Source organism: Macrosteles quadrilineatus, unplaced genomic scaffold (assembly GCF_028750875.1).
Source record: "Macrosteles quadrilineatus isolate MER2022 unplaced genomic scaffold, UCM_ALF_1.0 Scaffold_2__2_contigs__length_208266976, whole genome shotgun sequence".
NCBI lineage: Eukaryota > Metazoa > Arthropoda > Insecta > Hemiptera > Cicadellidae > Macrosteles > Macrosteles quadrilineatus.
In genome coordinates, this window is record NW_026542595.1 from 118,022,192 (window position 1) to 118,042,280 (window position 20,089).

Genomic DNA, 20,089 nt, shown 5'->3' on the forward strand with positions numbered 1-20,089 from the left:
CTTGAGTTGAACCCATATTACAAATTTGATGAATTTTTTGATGCCATGAAGGCTGCACAAAACTTAAATACTTATTAAGTCATGTCATGTACGTCTACTGAAAGGTATGTTTGTTTGACAATTATATTTTGCATGGTTTGCTGTGTGAAGATTTTGACAGAAGTGCTGTTGTTTGGTTTGCAGTGGATTATATTATTATTTTGTATGTTTTATTTTTTTTTCAGGAAAAGACTGAAATATTATTTTTAGATTAATATTTTATGTAAGACAAAGCCTATTTTAATCAACTTAATGGCCGAAATAAATCTTGAATCTTGATGAAATCTAGATAAAAATGTCTCCTGAAGTCAAACAATGGTTTAAAATTGGTATCAACAAAAACAAACATTTATACTCATAACTTTGAAATTTTTCTCTGATGTTATTTGCCTACTCCCCCGTTCTGACTTAAAACTCTAATTCTAAATTTGTTTTCTCATATACGAAGAAAAATAATTTTTACAATTGGTGGCCCTTCTTCGCCGTTGTGAGCTGGTTCGAAATACTTTTATCTTATAATTAATGTACATTACCATTAATTGTATATTATCTATGGTATAACTAACCCTCTGTCCTTGGGAAGATATATAATCAATGACCCTACCTTAGTAAGCGCTTAAAAGCTAGATTGTGAAAACAACAGACATACTAACCGATGAGAATGGACTACTGGAACACTGGAACTGCACCAAACAAAATCCATCATCATCATGGCCGCAGCTCTGGACTGGAGTCGGAGTGTAGTCAGTGTCAGTGTCTGTGTAGTGTAGTCTGCACTCTGCAGAAGATTGTTTTCTTGTAATTAACCTATAAGGTGAGTCTGATATTCACTTTAAATAGCTTAGAATAAATCAAACATTTATAATTACTTATAATTTACTGAGATAATAGTGTTAACAAGTAATTATTGCTAGATAGACAATTTGGATTTCCGGTCAACATGGCGGTCACGCAGCAGCGGTTTACGTGTGGTGTGTGTTCTAATAGTGTATCTGAAGAGGACTACGCTCTTGAGTGTGAAGGATTTTGCTCTTCGTGGTTCCACCATAAATGTGTCAAGATAAGTAAGAAGGATTACGACCAGATTAGCCGACTCGGGGAGAAAATTCGATGGTTCTGTGGTCCCTGTGATGCCCGTATGCAAACCGTCATTTCAAGTGATTGTGACTTAAAGAATTTATTAGTAACAGGCTTCAATGAACTTAAAGAGGCTGTGAATTCTGTGTGTAAGGTTCAAGAAAACACCAAAAAGAAGCTAAGTAATATCGTTACACATCATGTCAAACTTAGTACAAATATTAACCTTATTGCCAAACAATGTGGTTTAAAAGCGGAAGCAACGTCACGAGCAGACGATGCAGACGACACTTCGCCTTCAAACGTCATGGAGAAGAAAAACGAAAATAATCTCCCACTCCCAGTCAGTGATGACAACTGCACGGCCTCATTTTCTGACAACGACCTCCAGTCGTCTGCTACCATCGCCAACGACGTTAGTATGGCAGTGATGGAACCATATAGCCCTGCCCCATCATCTGATCTGACGATGACGACCAACTTCAGTTTAGCGCATGTTGGCGTTGGCACTCCTGTCTGTTCGAGAGTGGAAGTGGAAGACACTTGTAAAAACAAAAATACTGCAAACTGCGATGTATTTAGCGCTGGTGAGGTTAGGAAACCTGAGATGAATGGTGATATAACGTATGCGAGTGCACTTAAAAATCCTCAGAAGCCCAAATTGGGTCGTGATATCCCTGGTGTGATTGGTACCAACGTCAAGACAACTCTAAAATCAGTTGGAAAACAGGAGTGGCTATTTATCTCTAGACTCCAACCATCTACAACGACTATGGATGTTTCCAACTTCCTCACAAGTGAAGGTATCCAAAATGTTGAATGTACAGAACTGAAGAGTAAGTACAATTCTTACAAATCCTTTAAAGTAGGTGTGTGTAAAAACGATTTTGACAGGGTTCTAACCTCAGAGTTTTGGCCAACAAACATATTTGTAAGGAAATTTTTACCAGCCAGACCTAGCAGACACCATAGGCCTAGGCCTGCACAAATTGAGTCCCGGATTTTTTTAGGGAAACAGAAGCATCCACTAGCCTCAGTGGGGTAGTCATACCAAATGATCCAAGCTCCCTAATTATTGGTCACTTGAATGTCCAATGTTTGAGAACCAAATTTGACAGTGTTGAAATCTTTGCTGATGACGAAAACTTGGATATTCTCTGTGTGTCTGAGCATTGGCTGGTACATGATGAGGTTATGTACTACCATAGTATTAGTAACATGACAATGGCCACAAGTTTCTGTAGGATTACTGCAAAAAACGGTGGTGTTGCACTTTATATAAATAAAGAACTGACTTTCACTACGATTAATTTGGAAAATTTCTGTGAAGAAAAAGTCTGTGAAGTAGCTGCCATCCGAGTTGCGGACTTCGACCTTGTGGTCGCATCTGTTTATAGGTCTCCTATCAATGCTCTATTTGATAGCTTTTGCGAGATCTTTGAGAAATGTATTATTTATTTGTCTTCTTTGTCTTGTAATCTTGTTGTGTGTGGTGATTTTAATGTTGACATATTGTCCAGCTCCAGTGAGGAGAAAACTTTCAAGCTTCTGACAAGACAGTGTGGCTTATTTATTACCAACGAAATCCCAACCAGAGGGAACTCATGCCTCGACATCATCCTTACATCGCTTCCGCAGGAGAGGTACAGTTCGAAAGTTCTTGTCCCCTCCGATCATGATGCCGTGGTATTAAATGTCAACACTTCATCGGTGAGTACACCCACTGTTTTCCCCTGGCATGCAAATTATGTTTTCTCGCATAGACGAAATCTCTCAAAACCTGAGGCTCTGCTTAGCTTTAAGGGTCGTCTCAGGGCAGTAAGATGGGATTGCATTTTTGACTTACAAAACCCTGATGCATGGTTCGATGTGTTTTTTGATACCTTACAGGATCTCTTTGACGAATGCTTCCCTGCCTCAACCAAAAAAGGTAGACCTACAGGTAAACTCAAGGATACAAATTCATCTAAGACAAGACACAAAGTGAGAGACTGGTACTCACCTAACCTAACCGACTTGAAAAACCTGATGATGGCCCTTCGAGACAGAGGGGATGTTCATAATTACCTGGCCCTGAAAAGATTTTATAATAAAAAAGTTGAGGAAGCCAAACGGTTGGCCAATGTCCGTTTCATTGAAAGCTCGCAAAACCGATGCAAAGCAGCCTGGAGTGTGGTAAATAGTGTGAAACCCCAAAAGCCTAAAATGTCCTGCATGGCGAGTCCAGATGATTTCAACACCTTCTTTGTCTCGTCTGTTGAAGAAATTATCTACAACATCCCAGATAGCCCCCAAGACCCGTTGGCTTATGTCGGAAGGCGTGTGGAAGAGCTCCACTGTTCCCTTGACAGATGGAATCCCATCTCAGAAAAGCAGATACGGACTCTAATCTCTGGACTCAAAAGTTCCAGAGCATGTGACTGTTTTGGCTGGTCATCCCAATTACTGAAGGATGTAGCTGATGACATCTCTGCCCCCCTGACTACAGTTATCAACAGGTGCTTGTTGACAGGTGTTTTTCCGGACAAGCTAAAGAGAGCCAAGACCATTCCAATATACAAAAAAGGTGATCATGCCAGTATCTCGAGTTACAGACCTATCTCGATACTACCTGTGATTAGTAAGGTGATAGAGACGGTGATGAAGAATCAGTTGTATACATACTTTGAAACACACCAGCTGTTTTCAGACTCACAGCACGGTTTCCGCGCAGGGAGATCTACTTCGTCTGCGATTGCCAGGATTGCAAGAGAGGTTGGCGAGGCCTTTGAAGCTGGGGAGTCGGTAATGCTAACACTCTGTGACCTCAGCAGAGCCTTTGACTGTGTATCCCATGATATCCTGCTCAAAAAACTCAGCAGATATGGCGTTGGTAGTGTGGTTCTCTCCACCTTCAAGAACTACCTAGCCAACAGAACCCAGAGGGTAATACTCGAAGGCGCAAGCTCTCTAGAACTGGAGGTGAACCAGGGGGTTCCCCAAGGATCTGTGCTGGGCCCTCTTCTATTCCTGGTCCTCATCAACGACATCGACGAGACCAGCAGCTCTATACTATTTGCGGATGATACCACGCTTCTCACTAAAGGGCCAAACCTACACCACACTAGGGATTTAGCCATAATCCAGGTCCAAGAAGCAAAAGCATGGTTCCAGATGAATAAGCTGCAACTGAATGGAGACAAAACCCAGAGACTCCTTTGTACCCTCTCAAGAGACTCCTCGGACGACATGGCTGTAGTAAAACTTCTCGGTTTCCAGCTGGACAGCCGACTCGACTGGAATGACCATGCTGCCCATGTTGCCACACGGCTTGCGAGAGTCAACTGTCTCCTCAGGCGCCTCCGGAAATGTGTCACGGAGCAGTACCTGCTCATGGTATACCATGCCCTGTTTCATTCGCACATTGCGTATGGACTACACCTTTGGGGTCATGCGTCGGAAGTGGAGGAAGTCTTAAAGCTTCAAAAAGCGGCAGTCCGTATAATCTCAAGGAGCCCTTTTAGAGAACACTGCAAACCGATATTCAAGAGACTTGGAATTCTAACCGTCTGCAGCCACTACATCTACGCCTGCCTGGTTGAAATCAAATGCAGTGTTCCTCTTCTCAACACCAGAAGCCACATCCACGCCCATAATACCAGAGCTAGGCAGGATCTTGATGTTCCCCGTGCGAGATTGAGCAGGACGCTCAATTCCTTCCCTACGTCAGCCATCAAGTTCTTCAACAGACTCCCTTCCAGCATTCGATGTCTGGACGACCGGAAGTTCAAGAGTGCTGTGAAAGACTTGATGATCAATAGACCATACTACAAAGTAGAGGAATTCTTTAAGGACAATTTGGAGCGGGACAATTAATTTTTTGTACCGCCTACTGCCTGCCCGCCATGTTAAATAAGTTTTATTTTATATGTGCGTGTAGTCTTTGTTTTTGTGTCTTTTTTTTTCGTATTAAACAACGACGCAGTCTATTCCCTCATCAGAGGGTCAACGACGAAGGCTAATGAATAATGAATAATGAATAATTGGATTTTTAAAGCATTACACTAGTTCAGTTAACTTAGACTATTTTGAAATTGGAAAAACTATTGCACATAATCTTTTTAGGTACCTAGCTAAAAATCTAGTTATTGTTTGTATATAAATCAATACAGGATAGGTTCCTATGGTCACGTTATAGTTATTATTCTCTTACTGAATTGCATATTACCTTTTGAATATTAATACAACAACTTCTGTATCCAATAGTCAATGATATTACCTAAGAAGTTTCTATTGAATCCAATAGCCTTGACACGACCCTGTCTTATTTCATATGGAATTCGTTAGGCCTAATCTTGATGCTTAAAATTGATTACGCTAAAACAGATTCTAATAAATAACTTTGAATACTATCAAAACTCTGAACTGAAAATATTTGTAAGTTGGCACAATGTAAGGCTTTATATCGTTCAGCTTTGTTATATTGTTCAGCTCGTTCAATTGTAGCTTTGAGTCGTTTATCTGTAAGTGTGGGCTTTATCTCGTTGTAGCCTACCTGGCCTTGCTGCTGCCGACTCTGAATAGAGTTAGGCCTAAATGGCACACTGGCACAAGGTGCGTACGACTCAGGTAGAAGTCACATTTTACCTTTTTAAAGATTGGTTTATTGTGAGCTCCTACTGCGTTTATCCAGGATCAACTGAACTATGTCAGCCTAGTTCAGCAATACTGTAACTTACGGTACTTTTGTATTGAAACAGTTTATTTACAATAAGTTACCTATTAAAAAAAATTAAACTTTCTAAAAGGATATTTTTATTGATTGATCCAAAATTATTTTTTGCTGTCCATTGTATATTGTGTATGTTATTGGTACAATTAACTTAGGCCTAATTTGATTTAGGCTGTGAAAGAAAATTGCATACAGTTTAGGACTTTTGTGTTGTCTATTTTCCTAGAACTGTCTGACGTTTTCACAATCTTTCAATCTGTAACTCTTCGTTAGCAGATTGTTTGGTTCAGCTTAATTTAAGAAAAGAATGTGAATTTCCCGTGGAGATCGGCAGACAAACAGTTGAATTGGTCGTTACCAGTTGATAAGTTTGCGCATAAGGAATTATTATTAGACTTTTTTTCTCTTAACGTTAACCCCAGCCAAACCATTCCATTATCCTAACCTTCCATTCTTGGATTTAAAAACGAACTACAAATAAAACCTGAGTATGGAATTACTAGTTCCATCAATCGTCAAGGACGATACTAATCATCTGGTGTTGTGTTACAGGTGTGGCTGATGATGTTGGAGGTTGGAGGAGATATAGCATCGACCCCGAAGTGTTCTCTAGTTTCTTGATGAGGATGTTTGATCGCCATGTTTCCTTGGGGTGTTGCCGCATCACAGAACCTACTCGTCTACTTGCCTGCAGCTACGAGCTATTAAGAGACTCGTCTACTTGCCCGCAGCTACGAGCTGTTAAAGACTCGTCTACTTGCCTGCAGCTACGAGCTGTTAGAGAACAAGCAGCCATATTGGGTGAGTGAATCTTATATTGGGTTAGATCTTAATAATGGATCATATGATCAGATTAGCCTACACGTTCATTAAGAATACTTGCATGTTTACATTGTAAAAAACGGATCATAAGTCGTGTTTGGGTTCGAACTCTATTAGCAAATTTCCCTCTAGGTATGCAGCTATTATAGTAGGTCTCATGGTAAGATCTAGGCCCAGGACCCATCTCATTTTCATTTTCATGTCTCCTGAGGTCAAAAACTCTATTAAAAAATTGAAAATATAGACCCTAAAGCATTTATTTATTTTAATAAATAATTATAGTGTAAAAGGGTACCTACTCAGTTTATTAATGTTCAAACTTACTTAATATAGTTGTGTCAGTGAACATGCTATGATAACTCAAGTTAATATTGGTCCGTTTTTTGTTAAATTTGGCATGAACGTGTAAGCAAGACCGATCAGGTAAAACTCCAAAGCTTATATTTGTCTGACCAGCCTGACAACATTGGATTCTAATTTTTCATCGTCTGTAAGAACATAGCTTAAATAAAACAACGTTTTTGTACTTTCCAAATTATATATTAAATGTGTTTCAGGGGTCGACATTTTTGTTGATTCGCCACACTAGCCTCAAAAAATTGCCTGTACGTAAAAAATTCCAATATTATTTTATTCTTTGGGAGAAAAGGAAAACTGTTGTAGTTTGCTTGTTTATGATTATATTTTTGTCAAATTTGGCAATTTATTCATTACATCTAGTACTATTAACATTTGATAAAAACACAATGTTACGGGGAGGTTTCCCATCCCTGTAACACCAAACCTAATTACTCACTAAATCTAATGTTATTTAATGGGCAATGCTTCTGACAAGTATAAGGAAACATTGTACCGGTAGTAAAAATCTAATCGGGTGGAAATTCATGTAGTCTGTATGTTTGCTGTGACGGTAGTATTTTTAGCGTCTAGAAGGGTCTTTCCAGCAGCAAACCTTAGTCTGTATCGTTTAACTGTGAACATGGTTCCTTATTTTAAACATACCGTACATTTCCTTCTATATTGGCATATTAGCAGCCACACAGCACGACTTATAATCTGTTTGTGTATGTTCATTTTATTTAAAACTCAATAGGGATACCTAATGGTGTTTAATATTGCAATATCTTGATTCATAGGGCAACTTTTCATCACTCTATCCGTTTGACCTTATTTTGACTGGCTTGGGTAACTCACAAACGTGATTTATTTACACCTTATGTAGCCTATAATACACAACTAAGACATTCAATTTGCCCAGGTCAGTGAACTGTCTTGACTTCAGGAGAGCGAGACTCAGTCAAGATGCAGAAGGCGGCCAGTGCCATCGCATGGATGGCTTGCAAGTTAGCAGTCGACAACAAGTTTTTATCTTCTTTCGCCAAGTCCACAATGGCCAAAGAAACACACGGTATGTTTATTACTTTGTCAACTTAGTTACTAGTCTTTCTTTACTAGCTAATGTGGGATTGTAAAAACGTTTAGTAAATTTACAGCAATTTGGTTACCATTGAACTGATCTCAGGGTGTCTACCTGTCACGGAAGTCCTGGAAAAGTCACAGATTTTAGTAATGTGTCACCAATGTCCCCTATTGTCACAGAATTTTCTTAAAGAGTCACCTAAATTAATGTTGACCTACAGATTTTCTTTTATTTTTGGAGCAAAATCAAATCTTTAGACAAAACTGCCATGCATCAACAATATTTACTATATTTACCAAAGTCTTGCGGACACAAAATTATTGTGCCAGTTCCAGTATCAAGACAAATTTTGCAATGTCTCTTATGGAGTCAGGCAACCGGTCTGTGTTTTGCCGGCACAAAAATATCGTGCAAATAATGCTAACTTACTAATGTAGCCGTAACCTCAATTCCATGTACGTAAACCAAGTTAAATAACTCATATAAAATTAAAATCCATTTTTAGCCCCTGAGCTTTGATATTAATTAAAAATAGGTATTTACCTTCGTCTACAGCTCAATCTGTTGTAACTTGGGTTACGGCCGTTTCGGCATTATAATGCCATCGTCAGACGTTGAACATTCAGCTGAAGTAGCGTCGTCATAGTTGAAACACATAACACGGACACGAATAACATTTTACAATTACTAACGAAGACACAACGAACAGGCCTGTCGCACACACGGTACCGGTTGACATTGCCACGATCTGAACTGGATGCCGACTGGAGGTTAATCCTGCATCGTTCTTTGCGTAGTGGTGTTATCAGCTGACCTTTGTACTCCTGCCTTTTGTCTCTTGTCCTGGTCTAAAATACTATTGAAAATGATGTGTGATTTATATTGTAGTTTGTCATTTAATATTGTGTCATCAAAATTATTTTCTGTATAGGCTCTGTAAATTTCGTATTCTTCTAATGTGTCCAATTTATTTCCTTTCTTGCTTGTGTGGAGTATATTGAGGCCAGTGTTCAGATCATACATTTCATGGTTTTTGTCAACCAGGTGTTGAGCAAAGGATGATTTTTGTTTGTCGGCCCTTGGACATGGGTGATGTTCTTTGTACCTGGTTCCGAATGTCCGTCCAGTTTTTCCTATATAAAAGCTCGGGCAACTAGCACATTTAATTTTGTATACACCTGACTTCTCACTTTTGTCGATTACACGATCAGAAACGTTTAATTTATTAATTGTCTTGTTGTTGGTCTTGAACGCCAATTCGATACCATGTTTTTTCAGTTCTTTCGTAAGTGAGTACTGAATTGAATGTGAGTACTCTACACACACATACTTCTTCTTTTGTGGTTGGACGTCTCCAGACTTTTTGTTTTTCATCTTACTTAATAACCTGTCAATCATATTGCTGTTGTACCCATTAGATAGCGCTATGTGTTTTATCAAATTGAGTTCTTTATTAAAATTGTTGTCTGACATTGGAACATTTAACAATCTATATAACATACTATTATAAGCGGCATATTTCTGTGATGGTGGATGGTATGACGTGTTATGGATGGTTTGGTTTGACGTGGTTGGCTTACGGTAAATGCTGAAATCCAATTTATTGTCCAATTTTTCTATTGTCAGGTCTAGAAAATTCATTTTGTTTGACTCCTCAATTTCCATCGTGAATTTCAAATTTGGGGCAATATTGTTTAGATATTTGTGTAATAATTCCAGTTGTCGGACGTTACCGTTAAACAAAAGAATAGTGTCATCTACATATCGGTGGTACTGCAGTATTTTCTGTTTCTGTTTGTTACGATCTGATAGTATAAATTCATTTTCGATATAATTCAAATAAATGTCGGCGAGTATGCAAGATAGAGGGGAGCCCATTGCTAGGCCCTCAGATTGTGAGTAGAATTTTCCTTCAAACTTAAAATAATTCTGTTGAAGTACTTCTTTCAGAAGGGCTAAAAATTCATCGACTGCTTCTGGCAACATATTTGAACTGGAAGTCAGGTGACCTTGGACTAATTCCAAAGTTTTCTCCACCGGTACATTGGTGTACAAATTAACGATGTCAAATGAAACCAATAAATCATGCATCCTTATGTTTAAATCTTTAGTTTTTTCAATAAAATCATAGATGTTTTTTAGACTAAAATTATTCTGGAATTGGATTTGGTTTCTTAAAATGTCCAAGGGCCGACAAACAAAAATCATCCTTTGCTCAACACCTGGTTGACAAAAACCATGAAATGTATGATCTGAACACTGGCCTCAATATACTCCACACAAGCAAGAAAGGAAATAAATTGGACACATTAGAAGAATACAAAATTTACAGAGCCTATACAGAAAATAATTTTGATGACACAATATTAAATGACAAACTACAATATAAATCACACATCATTTTCAATAGTATTTTAGACCAGGACAAGAGACAAAAGGCAGGAGTACAAAGGTCAGCTGATAACACCACTACGCAAAGAACGATGCAGGATTAACCTCCAGTCGGCATCCAGTTCAGATCGTGGCAATGTCAACCGGTACCGTGTGTGCGACAGGCCTGTTCGTTGTGTCTTCGTTAGTAATTGTAAAATGTTATTCGTGTCCGTGTTATGTGTTTCAACTATGACGACGCTACTTCAGCTGAATGTTCAACGTCTGACGATGGCATTATAATGCCGAAACGGCCGTAACCCAAGTTACAACAGATTGAGCTGTAGACGAAGGTAAATACCTATTTTTAATTCATATAAAATATCGGTTCCAGACACTTAATTTTATAAAAAAACAAACGCTTACATCTGTGCATTAGTTTTATGTAGGTAACTGAAAAACTATAATTTTTCTATCAACATAACTTAACTTAATTACTTTTCACGCCTATTTTTGTGGTAGAAAACCAGTAAGATATAAGCTTATTTAGGCGTGATTCTTCGTTTTAAAAGAAAAAAAGTGGTTATGAAAATATATTAATGGATTCAAACGTATGAAAGTTGAAACGGATATAAAAACACTCACAATTTAAAAAAGATTGTTTTCTCTATGCGTTCAGTCTCAGTGTTGTAATATCTGCCCGCTTCCGCCATTTTGGCTAGTGGTAGTGCGCGGCTGTGCTTGCTGCCATTTTCGTTTGTTTTGGCATTTTTATCCCCAAAACAGGACTCTTTAGACCATGTGCTGGATTAAAACGGGACGCGGATAAAACAAGACTATCGGCTCTTACGATTAGCTTCTTTTTTCTTTTTATCCCGCTTTTCAGATAAAAACTGACACCACTTGTTTAAAATATTCTACTATATTCACTGTTGAAAGGTTTTATGAGATATTTAGACCTGTTACAATATACTGATTACCCTGGACAGAACGTAAAAAATCATGCGGGATTAAACAGAATTTTTCATTACAGTAAAGCGGGATAGACAGGGATTTTCTCGACCCTGTAAGTGGAATTTTGGTTTTCTTCGTGTGGAGACACTATGTAGGCCTAGAGGTTTTGTTTGAATATTGTAGTCGTTCTACAGACGTTTTGTGCAAGGCAAGTGCAGTTAGTTCTGAGTGTAGTTAGAAGACATTGAAAGTTTGCGTTTGTTGAATACTAAAAATCCTTCCAACTTCCAACAGTAACTGTGTAGTTTTGTGTTGGATTAAATGTCTACGTTTTAATCCGTGGTTAAATTCAATCTTAAATCCCATGGTCGACTCGTACAATATGTTTGTTAGGCATTTGAAAATGAGTTATATTACACTATTTAACTTCTTAAATTTCAAGATGAATTCTTTGGCATGGCAAAGAAAATCCAAAGAAAATCACGTCCTGGTTGAAGTTCGTTCGCTACGCTCACTCACCTTTGGGTTGGAGCTCGTTCGCTGCGCTCACTTGCCTTCAGGTTAGCTCGTTCGCTACGCTAACTCGCCTCCAGGTTGAAGTTCATTCGCTACGCTCACTCAATTTCGCAATTTTGTAGCAATTTTGGTTGTAAATTAGCTGTTGTCCTAAATTGTTTGATTGAAACAGCTGTTAAGATTCATTAATTCCTTTTAAGTATGAAAAATTATAAGGTTAACATGGGAAACTCCAGAGCCACTGGGGCGGAGCCCGAAAGCCCGATCAGAATAAAAACTACTTAGATTTCCTATTTAATGGCCAAAGAATCGGGGGGGAATTTCAGCCTCCTAGGTAAATGGGAAGTGGGAGAATTAGTGATGAGTGAATGAGTCAGTGAGGGCTTTGCCTTTTATAAGTACGAGGTGTAAGCCCGTCCTACGTACGGGAGTAGTCAGTTAAAACGGTTTAGGCCTATAATTCAGAACAGCTAGTTTACACGTATAAAGAAAATTTTTATTGCAGCCTACAGTAGAATCAGTAATTATCAATTGAGAAGTGTATAGGCCTAGTCAATGATATCACCTTCCATCGCATACCTACCTCTTCTATAATCAATATTACCACAATACAATTACTCATACTATACACAATTTCCAGTAGGTCTGAGTTGAAACTCCCTAAAATAAAACGAAAACATCCAATAAAATTCACAGTACACATAATTATAACGTTGGTGTCCTGACATCATTAAACGAATCGTCCACACACATCCTTTATGTCAATTTCTCTGCACCAATTGCTAAATAAATAAGTTTAAACAACGAAAAGTAAACACAACAACATATTAGTTTGTTTTGTAAACAGCTTAGTAAAAAAAAGTATTCATTTGAAAAAAGAACTGGTCACATGTTGAAGGAATTTAAAAAGTAAAAACGCTAGTAAAGCTAGTGACGTAATTAATTAATTGTCTATGTTTATTCCAATTAATATCTATCCCGTTATCGGTTCCAATATCCTTGATAATCATCCCACCCTCATTGAATCAATGTACATCGTAATTCCCCATATTCATTTATTTAAACTATAAAAAATTCAGCGCCTCCAAATGTAACCACCACTAAACACACGCCAAACAACTTTTTTAGATTTCATAAAAGGATGTTTAGTCTAATTGCAGTATCCTAGGTCAATGATGACGTTGTGTTCAATTTATAGCATTCATCTGTATATCTTTGGATAACACCCGTCTGAGGTTGTGGTGGTAATTTAAAATCGTAATCCTGAGGATTCTTGATCTCCATCTTTATGACATCAATATTTCCGGGCCTAATCCAAACAAAGTTCAAGCATTCAAAAACATTGATTGTAAACAAAAAGCTGCCAAGACGAATTAAAACATGTAAAAATTGTGATTTTCCTACCCTTTCCAAAAAAGTTGAGTAGTAAAATAATTTGCAAATCTTTTTCATTTAACTCGTGTACGACTTGTACACATCGATGGTGTTACTTTTCTCGGTGGTCTACTAATCTTACCTATTTCCAATAATCAATGATGTAACGGTTAGTTTTTATGTGTTACTTCTTTTAAATAATGTTTATTACTATATAGTGTATATTGTGGGGGGTGAGCTCGCTTGGCAGTGAGCACAAAGAAAGGTACTCGAGATTCGATTATACAAAATTCTATATTATATTCTCAACACAAGTAGTTTTAATAATTACAGAGATAAAGGGAAAAATAGAATATAGATATTATATCAAGAACAATGAATGGCAAATACTAAATGACAAAATATGATTTTCAATCAAAAATAATTGTTTATGTTATTATTCTCAAAATAACTATTCAACCAAAGAGGCAATAGAAATTGGTAAATTTATATATATTATTTCAAATAACTCTGTGTTATTAAAAATATGAATTTAATATGAAAAGTATTAAGTGTCTTTATTAGTATTTCAAAACTATCTGTGCTCTAAGTCCAAAAATATTAAAAGAGTATAACGGCCTTACCTTGGCCAGCCGGCGCTGGTTCCTAAGGAAGAGTGAATTATTGGTAAAAGGTCTACCACCGATGGTACTTTCAATTTGGCTGCAAAGAGAGAGGGTAAGGCCATAATCAGCAATTTGTTGGGTATTGAACCTACTGAATGCAAGAAGCAGCACAAAACTGCTTACACTCAGCAATCTACTTTACACAACCAACTGCTGTAACTGATACTTCTACAATTGTTTGATTGATTGAAAATCATTTACAATATGAATTTTTAAGTTTATTGTTAAATTTCATTCTTCCCCAAAAATTAAAGTCGTCCTACCATCACATGCCCCCTCCTTCGGGAGACATGGTCCCCATGTCTACATATATAAATACATAATTTCAAAAGAAAAAGTTTTTAAAAAATCACCCAAAATTATAACATTTTTATCTGTGAGGAATGAAAATATGTGTCCAATAGCTGAGTGTATCAAAAAATATAAATAAAAATGTCACCATTTTTCACAAAAGATGAATTGTCCGAAAAAGTCCATTAACTTGAATTAAGTGCCACTGTCCTGGATTCTTCACAAGGTCGTGTCAACAACCTGATGTAGTGAGGAAGTTGAATGAAAAAGCTGACACCTTGCAGAGAATCAGCACGTAGGGTCGTGTGTCAGCTGGGTAGGCCTCCAAGTGGTCTGGTGACGGTGGTATTTGCATGCAACAGAGAATACAACTGAATTAGTGTTCTATATATATAACAAATTTCTGAATTAATTTTATTGTGAGAAATCAGGTATTACAAAAAAAAAATAGGTAAGGCCGTTTTTGTATTGTTTAAAAGGGGGAAAAATAATCTGTTGCCTCTTTAAGATTTACAAAAATGAATGAACTATTATGACATCTTATATCTAGAATAAAGTTTAAAATCTAACATATACTTTCAATATGACTACCCCAACAAGTATCCCACAACTCAAATGTAACAACCCAGTTCCACCTTTTGAACTAAAGAAAGTATTATAAAAAAACCATTCTTAATGTTGTTTTAAAAAAAAATGCTTTATATTCTTACAAAAATTATCAATTATCACATATTTATACAATGCCCTTACAACTAACTAACAAAACCATATACACAAATTTTAATCTCAATATTTAGCTTGAACAAACTTAAAAAACCCAAAGAAATATACTCAATTATCATTATTCTTTTTGCTTCAATTTCACAGTTCAAAGTTCTGTTTATATTTTCAGTAAAATAAGTTCATTAGAATCTGTTATTTCATAATAAAACACAACACTTACTATTTATATTAACATGACTACATAAAATATTTACCATGAAGTTTTTTTTTCTTATAACACAAAAATAAAAAGAAAATTCTATATTTATACAAGCTATAAACTACAGTTAAACAATTCATTTATTTACAACAGCTAAAACTAATCTAATTAATACTAGTAATGGGATTAAAAGTATGTTGCTCAGGTATGTATCCCGACGAATAAGCCTTCTGCTTACCATTCCTAGGGTGCTATACGAGAGCCTTTCTCATTCAATTCTGAATACCCCTACTTAGTTCAGAATACCAGGATTGAACGAGCGACACTTCAGCATTACAGTATGTAGACTTCTGAGCAACAATATATATATAAAATGAAATTTGGGGAAAAATTATCATACTGTTCAATCATTTTAACTATACTATATACAAGCACTCTATTTACTATACAACATAATCTAACTCGTCTTGTGATTAGCAGCTTATGCTCTGTCATGATAAGGTTTCAGTCGACTAATGTTAATTACGTCTTTAGTCCATTGTCCACCCTTTAGCAACGCCACTTCATAACACAGGTCAGAAACCTTTCGCGTTACTTCAAATGGACCTTTGAAGGCTGAGGCCAGTTTTCGCGTTCCTTGCTTAGCTGTAAAAGGTGCTGAAATCAGAACCTTATCGCCCGGTTTAAACTCGCGGCTGTGATGAGTCTTACCATTATGGTGATAATGCTGATGGCAAAATGGTGTTTGCAATTTTTCCACTACACCTGCAGTTCTTAGAGCGTCAATCTGCCTGTTTGACTCATCACGTTCTTGAGGTCCCAATTTGAATGGTGGCAAAGATATAGGTTCGTGTGTTTCAAGTTTAATTTTATAAGGAGGCACTTTTGCGGTCCCTAAATCAGTATAATCTTTTACAAAAACATCCCTATAACCATACAAAAGATCTTTAGCCGTCTTCCATTTTGCCTGAGGCAGCTCGGGGTTGATATCTATTTTGTTTTCAGCTTGGTCCAAGACCTCCCTTAAACTAGCGTTTGTTTCCCCTGCTGAATTTAGGGGGGAGATCCCGTTTGACAAGTCCTGTATACTACATGGAGGTTTTGTTTTTAAAGTCATTGCCCTAACTTTTAATTCATCCGAAGAAAAAGTCTTTCCACTAGTACTTGATGTTGCATCTTGTTGAGATATACGAGTTTTACCTACTTTGTTAACCTGCATGGGAATTTTTGTTTTGTCCCCAGCACGTGATAAAGTTATGCTACCGTCTTGGTAATTTAGTATCACCCCATAATGTTTAAGAAAATCATTTCCCAAGATCATTGAACAATTCAGGTTTTTAATTACATACACTTCTTGAGTGAATTCTATTAAGGCTATGTGAAATGTTAGAGTAGTTTTCCTGAGGACAGTTAAAGGAGTTCTACTCGCTGAAGATAGATGCACATTCGTTTTTTCCCATTGCTTATCTCTTAAAAGCTCGCTGTTGACACACGATACATTAGCACCTGAATCGAGCAATATGTTAATTTCCTTAGATTCCACGATTCCTTTTGTGTTTAAAGGAGAAATGTCATTGGTGGCTAGATTAGTTACAATTCTGGTCTGATAGGGAAATAAAATGTGTGACTCAAATGCTAAGTCAGGAACACCTGAATGGTCAAGTTTGCTGACGCTAGTCTCGTGTTCAATTACTTTGCCCGTGTCGCACAAATGTGTATTGAATGTAACTTGTGGTTCTGATGACTCAACGTTTTTACGATGTAAATTTTTGAAAAACTCTATTACATTATTTTGATACAACTTTTGGGTTTCCTCACTGGGGGGAAATGTAGCAACATTCATGGTGTTGACCATGTTAACCTCAAAATCCCAAGAATTTTCGTCAGCAAAGTTAAGATTGTAACTCCTTGGCTTATCTCGATTTGTGGACTTGTACCAGCAATCTTCAGACCAATGCATTTTACCGCAATGTCTGCAAGGTTGTGAAGGTTTTGTTTCGTTATATCTTTTAGGATGAGGAGAGAAACTTCTCTTCTCATCTTTTGAGTCACGGAAATTTGAATTTTTAAATTTAGAATCACGATTCGTGTCAAGAAATTTAACTCGGTTAGGAGTAGCATCACGTGAATCGTACCGACTTCTATACCGATCCCTGGAGCGAGGTCGACGGTCAGTCCTGTCATAATTCCGTCCGTATGATGAGCTGCGGTCCCTTCTACGATAGTCTCGATGATAACTACCGCCATCCCTATCTCTTGAGAAGTCCCTGTTATAATCTGAGCTCCTAGAGTGTGATCTATTGCGAGAACGATTATGATCTAATTTCAACTGGTTAACTGTTTTTGTCAGAAACTCTATTTTTGAATTTAGTTCATCTACCGGTTTATGTGTTTGTGTCGTGGGCAACTCGACACCTAGCCTGTGGCGCAAAAGTAAGGCAGAGGTCTCATACTTTGTCACGTTAGCAAATAACTTATCCCTAGTAGAGTTGTCCCACATGGCAATCTGTTGAAGAATTGCAGGGTTTAACCCCTTTAAGATGTGACCACAAACTCTTGACTCTGACATTTTATTATCTATCAGAGAGCACAGCCGAATAATGTCTGACATGTACTGAACAGTACTCTCCCCTAGCATCTGAACTCGGGTGTTCAACTGCATCTCCAAAAGTTCGGTGTTCGCCTCTAACGCAAAGGTATTCAAAAGGTGTTGCTTAGCTACGGCCCATGTTAAATTCTCCCCATGTTCACGTTCAAGGTTCTCATAAACTAATTGCGCCGTGTCGCTTAGGTAAAAACTTAACAATTGTAATTTCCGTTCATCATTCCAAGCGTTAGCTAGTGAAACTGCTCATAATGCGCCAAAAAGCTTTTTACATTTTCAGTCGGCTTACCGCCAAATGTCTGGGGGGTAAAACACGGTATTTTCTCTGCCATAACTACGTTTCCCGGACACGGTTGATAGGCTCGCTGTACTGTTAAACCTATATCCGCATAAGTAGCTGGATCAGCTACTTCCTCATAAATGTTTTCAGTTGAGTAGTTTTTAATGAGTTCATGTGCGATAATGTCTTGGTTTTTGTATATAGTTACTTCTTCATAAGGACTATTTAATTGTCTCGGAGCACTCTGAGTAACGGGGTCGCCCTTATCTAAATTAATTTTAACTAGCCTTAGATAAGACCTAAGATATTCTAAATCAGCCTCAGGTGGAACCGGAATATCTAATTTTTTGTATATCTCTATCACTCCTTCTTTATTTAACGACCTTAATTCACTGAATGAAATCTTATCCATCTAATTGGTACACACATGCTACCTAAACGTATATAAACAAATCTCTATTCATCCACCTAAAACAATCTTAAACATAGGTCTAATTAATTCCTATAAAGCCCTGTTACACAGATAGGTTCAAAAAAAAAAAAAAACTGTTCTATTTAAACACAATCTATCTAATTACAATTCAAAAGTTTTTTTTTATATAATCATATTAATTAAGTCCAATGATAAATAAAAGTCACAAGAACTATTAACAATAAATCAAACAATTAATTATTGAGTAAAAACTCAATCCTGGCAGCCCCGACCAGTTGTAACGGTTTGTTTTTATGTGTTACTTCTTTTAAATGATGTTTATTATTATATAATATATTGTGGGGGGTGAGCTCGCTTGGCAGTGAGCACAAAGAAAGGTACTCGAGATTCGATTATACAAAATTCTATATTATATTCTCAACACAAGTAGTTTTAATAATTACAGAGATAAAGGGAAAAATAGAATATAGATATTATATCAAGAACAATGAATGGCAAATACTAAATGACAAAATATGATTTTCAATCAAAAATAATTGTTTATGTTATTATTCTCAAAATAACTATTCAACCAAAGAGGCAATAGAAATTGGTAAATTTATATATATTATTTCAAATAACTCTGTGTTATTAAAAATATGAATTTAATATGAAAAGTATTAAGTGTCTTTATTAGTATTTCAAAACTATCTGTGCTCTAAGTCCAAAAATATTAAAAGAGTATAACGGCCTTACCTTGGCCAGCCGGCGCTGGTTCCTAAGGAAGAGTGAATTATTGGTAAAAGGTCTACCACCGATGGTACTTTCAATTTGGCTGCAAAGAGAGAGGGTAAGGCCATAATCAGCAATTTGTTGGGTATTGAACCTACTGAATGCAAGAAGCAGCACAAAACTGCTTACACTCAGCAATCTACTTTACACAACCAACTGCTGTAACTGATACTTCTACAATTGTTTGATTGATTGAAAATCATTTACAACATGAATTTTTAAGTTTATTGTTAAATTTCATTCTTCCCCAAAAATTAAAGTCGTCCTACCATCACAATGACAAAATCAGAGTAAATAACCTCATAGTTCTAATAGGGCATTTTTATTTAACCAGCTGTTAGTTAAAACAAATTATATTGCTCTAAAACAAATCGAAGATTACAAAGATTGCTTTAAAAAATAATTTGAACATCCTAGTATTTTACTATGTATATTAAATTAATCTGTCATCCTCTTACAAAAGAATTGAACGTATCAATGATTAGCATTACACATAGTATAAATAAGTCAACCCTCAGTGTGTCTTTACATTTTTATCCATGTTTTTTATCCAAATGCTGAATTTGTGACACAAAAGCTGAATGTTTACAGCTGTTATGTTAAGCAAATTATTTTATGTCAAAAGCTAGTTTAGAATCTTAGCGTCGGCTGCTAGACTTTTTCAAAATTAAAACTTAATTTCTAAAAAACTGGGACCCTTAACTAAAATTATGGCTTCGACATTCCCTAATTCTCAAAATTATCTTTCTTTCAACACAAAAATCATGAAAATCCGTTGAGTGGTTTATCCAGAATCGTGAAATAAAAAAACACTGTTTCGTTTTAATATTATAGATAGA

The 20,089-nt window shown here is 36.7% G+C and overlaps 1 protein-coding gene across 1 annotated transcript in view; it reads left to right on the plus strand.

Annotated features, from left to right (window-relative positions):
- Window positions 1-979: 979 nt before the first annotated feature.
- Window positions 980-20,089, plus strand: part of LOC128984815 (uncharacterized) — a 55,824-nt gene continuing 36,714 nt past the window's right edge. The window contains exons 1-3 of the mRNA XM_054404184.1: window positions 980-1,952; window positions 6,380-6,628; window positions 7,932-8,057. Of these exons, the coding sequence (XP_054260159.1) occupies window positions 980-1,952; window positions 6,380-6,628; window positions 7,932-8,057 (1,348 nt within the window). The remainder of the gene's footprint in view (window positions 1,953-6,379; window positions 6,629-7,931; window positions 8,058-20,089) is intronic.